The 11,883-nt window shown below is 35.3% G+C and overlaps 2 protein-coding genes across 4 annotated transcripts in view; both read right to left on the reverse strand.

The window, feature by feature from the left end:
* Positions 1-673: 673 nt before the first annotated feature.
* Positions 674-4,416, reverse strand: LOC111468980. 3 transcript variants are annotated; one of them, XM_023114160.1, is made up of 4 exons: positions 4,020-4,416; positions 3,781-3,878; positions 1,533-3,474; positions 674-1,411 (listed from the first exon to the last, which is right to left on the reverse strand). In XM_023114160.1, the coding sequence occupies exons 3-4, from the start codon at positions 3,456-3,458 to the stop codon at positions 1,082-1,084; spliced, it is 2,256 nt and encodes a 751-aa protein (XP_022969928.1). In that variant the 5' UTR covers positions 3,459-3,474; positions 3,781-3,878; positions 4,020-4,416; the 3' UTR covers positions 674-1,081. The 3 variants fall into 3 exon arrangements, with proteins under 3 accessions (XP_022969928.1, XP_022969929.1, XP_022969927.1); XM_023114161.1 differs by lacking the exon at positions 3,781-3,878 and having other exon boundaries at positions 4,025-4,416; XM_023114159.1 differs by lacking the exon at positions 3,781-3,878.
* A 4,844-nt stretch (positions 4,417-9,260) lies between these two features.
* The window catches only part of LOC111468864, a 7,601-nt gene continuing 4,978 nt past the window's right edge, over positions 9,261-11,883 (reverse strand). The window contains exons 6-8 of the mRNA XM_023113994.1: positions 11,016-11,078; positions 10,844-10,930; positions 9,261-9,948 (exon numbers count right to left, since the gene is read on the reverse strand). Of these exons, the coding sequence (XP_022969762.1) occupies positions 9,661-9,948; positions 10,844-10,930; positions 11,016-11,078 (438 nt within the window). The 3' untranslated portion in view covers positions 9,261-9,660. The remainder of the gene's footprint in view (positions 9,949-10,843; positions 10,931-11,015; positions 11,079-11,883) is intronic.

An 11,883-nucleotide genomic window follows, 5' to 3' on the forward strand; every position in this document is an offset into this window, starting at 1 on the left:
TTTTTTTTTTTTTTTTTTTTTTTTTTTTTTTTTTTTTTTTGTGGAAGAAAACCTCAAAATTTTACATCAAACAAAGAAACTTTGAAGACAGCTTTAGTATTGAAAGGCTCAGATAATAAACGCAAAATGTAATGCTAATAAAATAGATTATGAGTTTTGACGAATCCCTACAAAGTAAAACGCTAATTAAGTATGCCTTATTCTACAATAAATTGAACTATAAAATGTATATTTCAAAATGATAATGGTCAATGTCCTTATCACGCTAACTTCATACATTAAAAGTCTTGAGTTTGATAATTTAGAATGTTATTGTATTTGGGTGGTGTAGTTGGTTATCACGCACTCGTACACATTGGAGGTATTGGAGGTTCCCCATTCACATTTGGGCTTAGACATTTTATAAATTTCTATTTTTACATCTATTTTTACATAGGAGCCTTCATTTGATTTCGAAGCATTAATATAGATTGACATCATGTTTGGGTGGTATAGTTGGGTATCAAGCTAGTCTCACACACTTAAAGGTCCTTCGGCTCAGACATTTTACAAATTTCTATTTTTCCATAAGAGCCTCCTAATTTAGACGAACTCTAAAGAAGACAATCTTATCACCATCCTTCAACGTTTCAAAGAACAAAGTAAGCTGATATCGAACCGTAGATTCAAGACGAAACTTAATGAAAATATATATTTCTACTGATATCAAGCCTTCATTCTCTCTCTTAACAATATAATGTACAAAAAGTTCAATGTGAAGAACAATGGGCTACACATCCCCCTACCACATTACAATATGGACAATTTACTATTAAGTTATTCAAAAGGATTTGGTTTTTGAAGAATAATAAATAAAAGGGTCCTGACACCCTCTATCACAAAGTCTCCCCTACTAGCCATTTCAGCTTCTCTAAGTAACCTCTTCCTCCGTTCTACAAAAGAATTCAAATGCGCCCGACTCCGAGAACCCGTGCGGTTGCTGAGAACGTTCCTTGTACAATTTCTTCCATTTGAGCTTTATCAAGCAGCACCATAACTCGAATCAACCATAATATCTGTACTGATCAAGTTGGTATTTATCCTACACTCTAGCAATCGGAGAAAATGGAGGATTGAACAAGTACGACGACGGTGTTTCTTTCAATGTTCTCGTTTCTTTTTTATTCTCCTCCATCGTGACTGCGTCGATCAAGAACTTTACTTCCTCCTCAAGAAGCACCTTCAAAGAATTGCAAGGCTGCAACTCTTTTGTTTCCTCCACCTGGACAGCATTGCAAGCTTCAGTCGCATGTAAAATAGCAACACAAATGGAGAACGCTTGGAACGTCGATAATCGCGCGTGAAAATCGACAGCGTAGTGTCCATCTTTAACAACATTCATAGTCAATGCTGGAGTCGTATCCTTTACTCCCTGTATCCACATAAAAAAGCAAATACTACAATGAGAAGCTTTCATAATATGATTGTTACCCAAATTTTGGTATGAAGCATCAGTCCAGAGTTGTATTATATAGAACAAATAGAAAGCTTACCTGATGAAAAAGCTCAAAGGTTTGTTTCCCCTTGTGTGCTTGATTTTCAGCACTATGGGTGCCCAAAACTAGTAGAGGACAGCCCATGTCCCAACCACCACAGTCACACCCGCCTCCCAATCTCCATCGATCGAGTAACGGAGAAGGGCCATGGCTTTCGACAGTAGGCAAACCATGGTTTCCAATGGGAATGACCACCTTCAGCGTTTCTCGAGTTGTGTGATGGGGAGGTTCGTCTTTCCTTTGTTCAATCTTAGAGAGGTTTTGGACAGCTGAGATCAATTTGCTGCTTGGCTTATCACCTCTTTTTCTAAATGGGATTTGCATAACAATAGCTGCAGCTTCCAGGTCTGGATGTAAATCTGCTGAATCCCAAGGGCAAGAATCAATAAAACCATAATCACAGTTTTCAGAAGCTTGTTTTTGCTGAAATTTTGGTTTTTCTAGAGTCCCATCGTTCATACTAAAAGCTTCCTCAACCAAGGCTGAATTAGAACTTTTAGGAGGTTTGACAGCGTCGTGGATAAAGTCGCAACTTCCCTGTGATGCTGTACTTTTTCTAGCACGCCCCGTTTCGTACAGAACGAATTCTGTGACCATCGAGTTGTCAAAACCACCATCTCGAAGTTCAGAGGATAAATAACAGGAAACTTGCATCTGACCCACCATTAAGGAGTTTTTACAGCTATGATTCAATCCAAAATTACTTGCATTGCTCTTCTTTTGATGATCTTGGGTATGAAATGTGTATACCCATTTAAAAGCATCGTCCGTCTTCCACGTCTTGGCTACGTAGACATCTTCGGGAGAGCTCTGAGAGAACTCAAAAAATGGCATCCCATGTTTTCTTTCCAACTTGAGAGAGCCATGTAAATGTACGGGCGAAGATGCAACAACATTATGACGATTATCAATATTCGAAAAATGGGAATCACAATCTGAACTCTTCGCCTTTCTGTGTGTCTCGTTTCTCTGCAAGTCAATTGTCTTAACAGCTTTATCTCCATCAGCTTCTATTGCATGACTGAAACGACTTCTAACAGATTTAGACTTCATAAACGGATCCAATATTTTCCTGAAAGGGCTTGTACGAACCTTTTGGCCGTGTCTAAATCGTAGATCACTCTCCAACGGAAGCTGATTTTTAGGCATTTCTACCTTAGCAGAGAGCGACTTCTGCAATGCGTAAACCTTGTCTCTCTTGAAAAGTTTCTTGCCATTGTGAAGAGGTCTAATGCCTGTAACATTTCCGAGCTGATTGCTTGAATCTTTTGATAGAGCTTCACTGTTCTCGGAACCTAAGTAGATCTCAAGGAAGCTATCCGATGAACGTGGGCGTATGCAAGCCTTACTAACTGATGATTGATTCAGTTTTGTGTTCAAAGATAATACATTATCTCTCCTCTCTAGTTTTTCCTCATCTGAACTACACAAAGAATCGACAATACCAGAAGACAAAGAGATCTTATTGTCATGAGAAATTTCTATCTTTCTCCTTTCCCCTTGAATGCTCATCCCTTCTATATTACCTACATCTTCATAGCTTTGGTACTTCGAACCCCGTTTGCGCACTTTATCATCTTCCAATTCATCTAGGCAAGGTGAATCGCCTTTACGGGAACTTCGGTCGCTGCCAAATCTAATCTCTGTGAAATCATCCTTTACATTCAATTCAAAACCTATATGCTCATTATCTTCTAGTTCAACTAGGCTAGATGAATTGCTTTTTCGAGACCTACGGCTGCCACCGAATCTAATCTCGGTAAAATCATCCTTCACACTCAATACAAAATCTTTATGCTTGTGTTTTTTTCTTGAGCTTCTAGTTTTAATGCTCGAATGTCGTGGGATCGAGGGTAGAACTGTGTTAGGACTCAGATCCACAGAGCAAATACTGTCGAAGTCCAATTCTGTATCTTGCCCCATTGTATGATCCACAGATCTGCCATAAGAAAGACACTAAGTTTTGAGCAGAATTCTAAGATATTTGACCATGTAACCGTTCTAGCTACAAAAAGGGCAAAGAAAAAACAATGTAACTCAACATAGTTCATAAGCTATGGAACAAGGTATTGATGTTTTCGTTTGAATCAAACGAAAATAAAATGGTCTACTCAACAGTTTCTTTCTAAAACTCACAGATTTGAACACTAAAATTGAACAAAGACAGACCAAAGCACAGAAACCAGATCTTAACAATAGCTCAAATTGAACAAAAAAAAGCAGCCTAGGATCTATGAACTCCAACCTTGCAACAATCCAGTTTGAAAAAAGGCAAACTCCCCATAAAAAATCAGTTTAGACAGAAGAAAAAGAAATTGATTCAGGAAACTGAGATCTTCTGCCCTAAAACACAGAGAAGTAGCAGAGGAAAATCAAAATGTGAGCAAAGGGAGCAAAAGACATTTCATCAAACACATTGCAGGCAACATTTCAAGAAACCCCAAAACAAGGAACAGAAGAATTCAAGCGAAATTTTGGGCTTACCCTACCAGATCTTAGAAGAACGAAGGCAAATAAAAACCCAACAAACAGCAGCAGCAGGGAGAAGCAACCATGTCGACGAATCTCTTCAGCTGAAAGCTTCGAAAGAATCCATGGCAGAAGGGGGGAAACCCCAAATTAAGAAACGATGAATCTGTCACTAACTAAATGAGAAAGAATCAAGGAAAGTTGAAGGGTGAAAGCAAAAAATGATCAGAAGAACTTGAGCAATAGCCTTAAAGCATAATGAGCACAAGGGTATTATCTTTGAGAGAGTGCAACGCAAGGCAAATGCTAGAGAGATAAAACATGCGCCATAGACAGTGAAAATGAAAGGAAGAGAGAGAATCTCTCTCTCTCTCTCTCTCTCACACGAGTGAAGGGTGCTGGGAGAGACAAGATGACTGCGAACCTACTGTTCATGTCTGCATAAAAGTGCCATGGTTTCTATACTCATCATAGCTTCCCCCTTCTCCATTATTTTTCTCTATAAAAGTTTAACTTACAAATTTAGTCCTAAATCTTCTCGAGTTTTACCTTTGTATCAAAAACGTTTAGATCCGTAAAGGGTATGTTGAATTTTTCATATACATGAAGTCAACAAGACATGTTTCCGTCCATATCCGGTGTGGGCGTTAGAGCATTGAGAGGACCTTTCCCTAGTACGAGAGGACCGGGAAGGACGCACCTCTGCTGTACCAGTTATCGTGCCCACGGTAAACGCTGGGTAGCCAAGTGCGGAGCAGATAACTGCTGAAAGCATCTAAGTAGTAAGCCCACCCCAAGATGAGTGCTCTCCTATTCCGACTTCCCCAGAGCCTCCGGTAGCACAGCCGAAACAGCGATGGGTTCTCTGCCCCTGTGGGGATGGAGCGACAGAAGTTTTGAGAATTCAAGAGAAGGTCACGGCGAGATGAGCCGTTTATCATCACGATAGGTGTCATAAAAGGACTTGAGTAAATATCTCTACAATTGGAACAGTAACTAAAACACTATTCAGACATGTGAGATCCCACATTAGTTGGGAGTAGAACAAAACATTTTTATAAGAGTATATAAACCCCTCTCTCTCTCTCTCTCTCGAGCCGACACGTTTTAAAAAACAAAAGTTCAAACATTACACTATTTGTTAACAGTGAACTTTGGCGATCTCTAAGACACAGTAAACTTTAAAATATCAAATAAATTTAATATTACTGTTTTTTCTTAAAAATTATAATTTAATCTTTAATAAGTTATCAAATTGTTGTCACCAACAGAGTTATCACTAACGTGAATATTAAATAAGCGAGTTGAACCTATTTTTCATTTTCTTCGATCGTGAAAAATATTAATATTAATTTATTAGTTATATTTCAAAATAAATAAATTTGTATTTTTAAAAAATTAAAATTACTTAAACAAATAATTTCCCAAATATTATTTTAGAATAAATGAATGTTTATTAATCAAATAATTCTCACCTAATTCAATTAAAGCTAAGATTTATGGTTTTGTGTTACTTTATAATTTATTGTGCCTTTGGGTGCCCTAAACAAATAAATTATACATTTGGGGCACCCCAATCTATGCATAAGGATATTACAATACTACCCATGGATAATTGCATACTCACTAGAGTTTTGGAGGGCAATATTGGAAAATACTATTTAGATTATTTTAAGGGCTTTGGGAAATGCAAATATTGAAGAGTGGAATCCACAATTAATAAAGAGTGATTCAAATTATTATTAGTTTTATAAATTTGAGATAAACTCATCATCAAATTGTAGATCATAGGATGGTGGAAATTACCTTAATGCCCTTTTGTCACCAAAAATTGTGGATCATGGGTTTGTTCAAATTACCGACATGATTTGATTAGCTAAATTACAAAAATACCCTTGTGATAGAGCCATCAATTATCTAATGCTACGACATGAAGGAGGGCGAATCAGTCCTTTCCATTATGTTTCATAATAAAAAAAAAAATTAAAAATTTTGGAGGGATCCAAAAGGTGCGGAAGGAAGCTCGAGGTATAGTCCAAAAGAAGAGTCAATAAAAGTTGGTCAAAGTGTTGACTCAACTTCTTCCAAGTTTCAAGCCAATTTTCACTTTTTTTTTTTTTTTTTAAATATTATATTTACACATTTTGTTCTAATGTAAGAAAATGTCAAAAAGAGAAGACGGAGTCCTCACAGAACTAATGATAAGAAAAGGAACTACTACAGTGGGAGTAAGATTCAGATTATCTTATTGATCGAATATCTCAAGGCAAGAACATTGTTTGAGATTCGAATCACTCCACAAGTAAGATCGATCATGTCTAGCTTGAATGATTCTTGTTGCTCAAATATCTCAAGGCAAGAACACTTGCTTGAGATTTGAATCACTCCACAAGCAATATTGATCATGTCGAGCTTGAATGATTCTATATGCAACCTAAACTACATAGAATTGCAAAGAAACTTAGCCAACATTGGCCAAAGAAGAGCACAAATGCTTCTTTTACTATATTTTCCAAGTCTCTTACACATACAATATACATGGCTTTATATAGTCTCAAAATGAAACTATTAAATGTATTCGAAGAGTTGTAACATTCATACTTAATGACCATAATTAACCATTATGTAATTGTAATCTATAGTAAATAAAATCTTAAAATACAATAACTCTAAATTGTAACCCATCCAAAATTTATAACAATCAAACTTCATTCTTCTTCGATGTGGCATGAATTGAAACATCTTTTGATAATTTTGACAACATTTTCTCACATCTTCATTGAAATATATTGTATGATTGATGTCTTTTGGTTCATATCAACTAATCCAGGCTTAACAATACAAATGTCTTTAAAATGTAAGTATTATTATGTTAGTAACTCGTGACCATCTTAGCCTACCTTAACAAATGACTTTAAAATGAAAAAATGGTTGAAATGGTACCAATACAAATAGTTTATAATTTATTAGAAGTAATTAAAAAATACCCTTTTAAAAAAAATTAAACCAAAATTAATAAGATATTTTATGTGTAAATTAGATTACAAAATTTATTCAAAATTGGAGAGTTCAAAAATTATGTATTTAAAAGAAGGGTAAAATGGTCAAATCATAAGAGAGAGACATAACCGAGATAGTCGGTCACGTCAGATACGACCCACGGAATCTTTGGGCTCCGTTTTCAGAACTCATTTTAATTTTTTTTTGTTTTATTTGTTTATTATTATTTTTTTTTCCAAAATCTTTTCCTCGTCTGTTTAGTGTTTTTTTAATCATTATAAATATATATATAATATATAATATGTGGCATTTTATGAATCACTAACTATTTTAATCAATATTAAATTAATTGAATTATTATTTATATTAAATCAATAATGTAATATAAATATTTTAATTAATTAATTACTTGTAATTAATCTAATCATTTAAATTGTTTTATTAGAAAAATCTAGTTAATAATTTAATTTATATATTATTTTATTAGGAGAGAGTTAAAATGTAGATGAGACATATTTGATGGATTTGATATATTTATTTTATAATTTAATTTTTAATATATTAGTGAAATTACATTTCGGTCCATATAAATACTTATAACCAATTATATTGCTAGCATATATATATATATTTATTATTATTTTGGAAGTATTATGAATATTATGTAATTATAGTTGGGGACCTTTTCCTTTTAATTTTTCTAGTTGGATTTTGCAAGCTTTTTCAACTATGGCTCAACCTGGTTTCAAGAGTCGAATTAAAATAAATACGAATTAAGACTCGGCTCTATAATAGTTTGAATCGACTGAAAATGATACTAAAATTTTAACATAGAAAACGATAGAAAATACAACTTGTTTGAATAATTTGGTGGTGTTCTCTTATTTTTGTTTAAAAGTAACGGTTCGTTGTTTTATTAGAAAGGGCATATCGTTATATTACCATAAAATCTTGTCGTAAATTAACGAGGAATTGTTTAATAACCAAATTAAAAAATTAAATAGTTATTAAAACGGGTCTAAAATTTTATATTATATTATTTATTTCTAAATATGTACCTAGTACAAAAGAATCATGAAGCTTATTTAATTAATTGAATAAATGCATCGGACAACTCGAATCAATTTAACCCAAATATAGGAATACAAAAGAATCATAAAATTTATTATTTAAATAATTGAATAAATGAAGGGGAGGATTGGAATCCATTCCACCCAAAAATTTATGATTGAATTGGATTGAGTTCTTGGACGAAAAATATAACTAATTATCTATCAAACCCAACCTACAAACCCTTTCAGACATAAAATAAAATACAATTAATAAAATAATAAAGCAAATAAAAATTTAACTAATAATAGACAATTCATTAGTTGTTAGCCATGGGAGGTACCCCATCTAAACCTATGTTTTAAATGAGAAGTGATTCGAACAACTCGAGCATAGGTTTGATTACGAGTTAACTACATATATAGACTATTTAAGATCTAATTTATCCTAATGTCTAGATTTATTAAAATAGTTGTGGCATCCAAGATTTTGGTTTTATTAATAATTCAATAAATCAACCAGAATTAATTTTTAAAAAAGTCAATTTTATTTATTTTTTTTAACCCTTATATACTTCTGCTACGAAAAAAAGACTATAAGAAACGCTCAATTTTTCGTGCTTGTGCTCCAATTAAGATTCTCTTTTGATAATTTATCCACCCAAGGATAGCTATAATGTCCTACCGTTCTTTGTAGCATTGTAAGGTTTGTTTAACTATTTTTGCAGTTTTCTAATGTTCTTCCCCAACAATTCAAGGTTGTAGCATAGTTGATGTTGAATCTAAAAGATCTATTGCTGAATAGATACCTTTGGCAACTAATCCTCTTGATAGTACAATGCTAGCATCCAAATGTGCAAATGTAGTGGCAAAAGAAAGATCGGTTAAATCGTCCACAGGTACATAAACTATTTGAATAGAAGTTATGAACCATTCTTCGGTAGAAGTAGTTCTTTTTTTTTTTTTTTTTGTAAGGAACTAGGAACTCATTTCGATACTAAGAGACGATAGATAACTTACCGCCAAAGACATTTTACCTAGTAACACAACACTTGAACAAAATGGAAGATTTTAACGATAAACAGAAACACGTCCGGTTCATTAAATAGTTGTCGGCAAAAACCTAAACAATAATGGCTGCTTACTTTTGATGGGCAACTTAAAAATGTTGGGGAACAATAAAAGAGCACGATTTGAGAGATATTAACCGCCATTGATGAGCAACTTCATAAAGTTGAATAATAAACAATAAAGAAAGCCCACGTAGCGAGTAGGCTATATATTTTGAAGCCTACCATTAGAGGAACCAGTTGGAAGCAGCAATCTAAACAATTTTAATGTAGCGCAAGGAAAGCTCCGGCCAAGCTAGCCACCATTTAGGAATCAATCCCAAAACCAACACTGACTATGCAGAAGATTGTATAAATATGGAATCTAAGCAAAGTTCGGTTTCGGTAATAATTTATTTGAACTGTAAACCAAGCTAACTACTTCACGACAGCTCGAGACGACAAATAAGAGGGCGGTGGAAAGTTTAGATACATATGGTAACCTGCCTAACTGTACACTGACACCGATCCTAAGTGTAAACAAGGTCAGCTCATTTCTTACTGGACATTTTTAGTAGTTTCTACGTTGTCTTCCTTTTTAGACTTGCTAGATTTCTGGCTATCCAATACTGGCATGTATGCTTCAGTCGTCTTTTTGAAGAGGTCCTCAGCAGCTTTTTCGGGTTCGTGAGGACTGAGTAGACTCTTCTCCACATCTTCGAATTTGGCAGTTGCCCATGGTGCAGTTCCAACACCCTTTGTAGAATTTGTCGCTGCATCTATTGTCAGCATGGATAGTTCATCCCTAGAGGCATACCAAGAATGACCACAGGCAATGCACTCCAACTGGCATTGAAAAACCAGGACATGTTAGCACTACCACATATTGTGGCTACCTCTAGTGTTCTCCAGCTATTTCATTTTATCAAACCAAACTGAAAAATCATAACTTATTGGAGAACAATATGTACTGATATAGATCTTATACCACTACTGGTACCATCCACCGCAGTTCTCACTGAGCACAAGTGGTTAAAGCATTTATACCTCCTCCCTACCATCCCATATTCATCCAATTGAAAATTTAATTTAAAACACACAATATACATGTGAGATTCCACGTCGGTCGGGGAGAAAACGAACATTCTTTATAAGGGTGTGAAAACTTCTCACTAGCAGACGCGTATTAAAAAACCTTGAACGAAAGCCCAAAAGAGAAAGCTCAAAGAAAACAATATCTGCTAGTGGTGGGCTTGTGCCGTTACAAATGGTATCAAAGCCAAACACCGGGTGATGTGCCAGCGAGAAGGCTAAGCTCCAAAGAGGTGGACACGAGACAGTGTGCCAGCAAGGACACAGGGCCCCAAAGGGGGTGGATTGGGAGGTCCCACGTCAATTGGAGAAGGGAACGAGTGTCAGCGAGGACGCTAGGCCTCAAGAGGAGTAGATTGTGAGATCCCATATCGATTGAGAGAAGAACAAAACATTATTTATAAGGGTGTGGAAACCTCTCCCTAGCAGACATGTTTTAAAAACCTTGAGGAGAATCCCGGAAGGAAAAGCCCAAAGAGGACAATATCTGCTAGCGGTGAGCTTGGGCCGTTACAATACATAAGTATATACTTCAGCTAGATAAAAGCACTAGTTCTCAAGAGGCGATGCATGCAAAGATTATGCCCTATGGCAGGTTGATTTCGTCCAGTCTAAGGCAAAGGAAAATTCAACAAAGAAAGAATAGGACCTTATATCGTTCTCCATGTCCTGTTTGGATGATTTCCCTGACACCCACTTTACATTCTGTGCATCTTGAACACCGAGCATCTGTCATCTGTTTCATCTTATATAGTCATTTACTAAGTGCAAAGAAAATGGTAAATGAAATGAGAAGGGAGAAATGAAGGAAAGAAGCTGACCTGCATACGCTCAGATTCATCAGGCTCTTTATTTGCAGCTGTCTCCTCAGCAGTCAGTCCTTCCTGTAATGAACAATTACAGTAACTTCTACTTTATTGGTTTGAAAATATATGTGCGTCCACACATACTAAAGAGTAGAAAGACTTATGCAGCTCATGCCCATAGGCAAATCAACACGCATATGTTTCTAAAGAGTTGAGATCTAGGCAAATAAAAGTTTCAAATTATAAAACTGTAGTCTGAATAGCATCTACGATGATAGCCATGAAAATGATACAGAATGGACAGGGCATCCTGGACTGTATAAAATTTTGAACTTGGAAGCCATAGTCTATGCACAAATGTTATGTTTTTGCTCATCAGTTCTCTTTCTGTACCCACTTATTTCTCCCTCAAATTCTTCTCCTATTGATTCTCTCTTACAATTTTATGACAGATTGATTTTTTAATTGTGGTATTTTAAGTTTTTGTTTCTCTTCGTACTTTAATGTAACTTGATTGAAAAAAGTTCAAACAACTACTAAATGGAAATTCCTTTTTATGAGAAATCATACTGTAATCAAGAAAAATGAAAGAAAAAGAATTCAAATTGTGGATAAGACACAAAAGATAGTCATAAAACTCCTTAATCACAGACACCCAAGGCAGATATTGAACCTAGCCATAGAGCTCACCCCTCTCCAAGGACTCTCGACCTCTCTAAATACTCTTCTTTTTCTTTCTTACCAAATGTTCCACAAGTTAGCAAAGAGGTTGCATACCACAAGAGTAGATGAAACAACGTCTCATCCAACATCTGGACATAAGCTTTCATGATAGTTCACTGGAGGTTGTGCAATTCCCAACCGCCCCCCCCCCCCCCCCCCC

Source organism: Cucurbita maxima, unplaced genomic scaffold (genome assembly GCF_002738345.1).
Source record: "Cucurbita maxima cultivar Rimu unplaced genomic scaffold, Cmax_1.0 Cma_Scf00038, whole genome shotgun sequence".
Classification (NCBI taxonomy): Eukaryota; Viridiplantae; Streptophyta; class Magnoliopsida; order Cucurbitales; family Cucurbitaceae; genus Cucurbita; species Cucurbita maxima.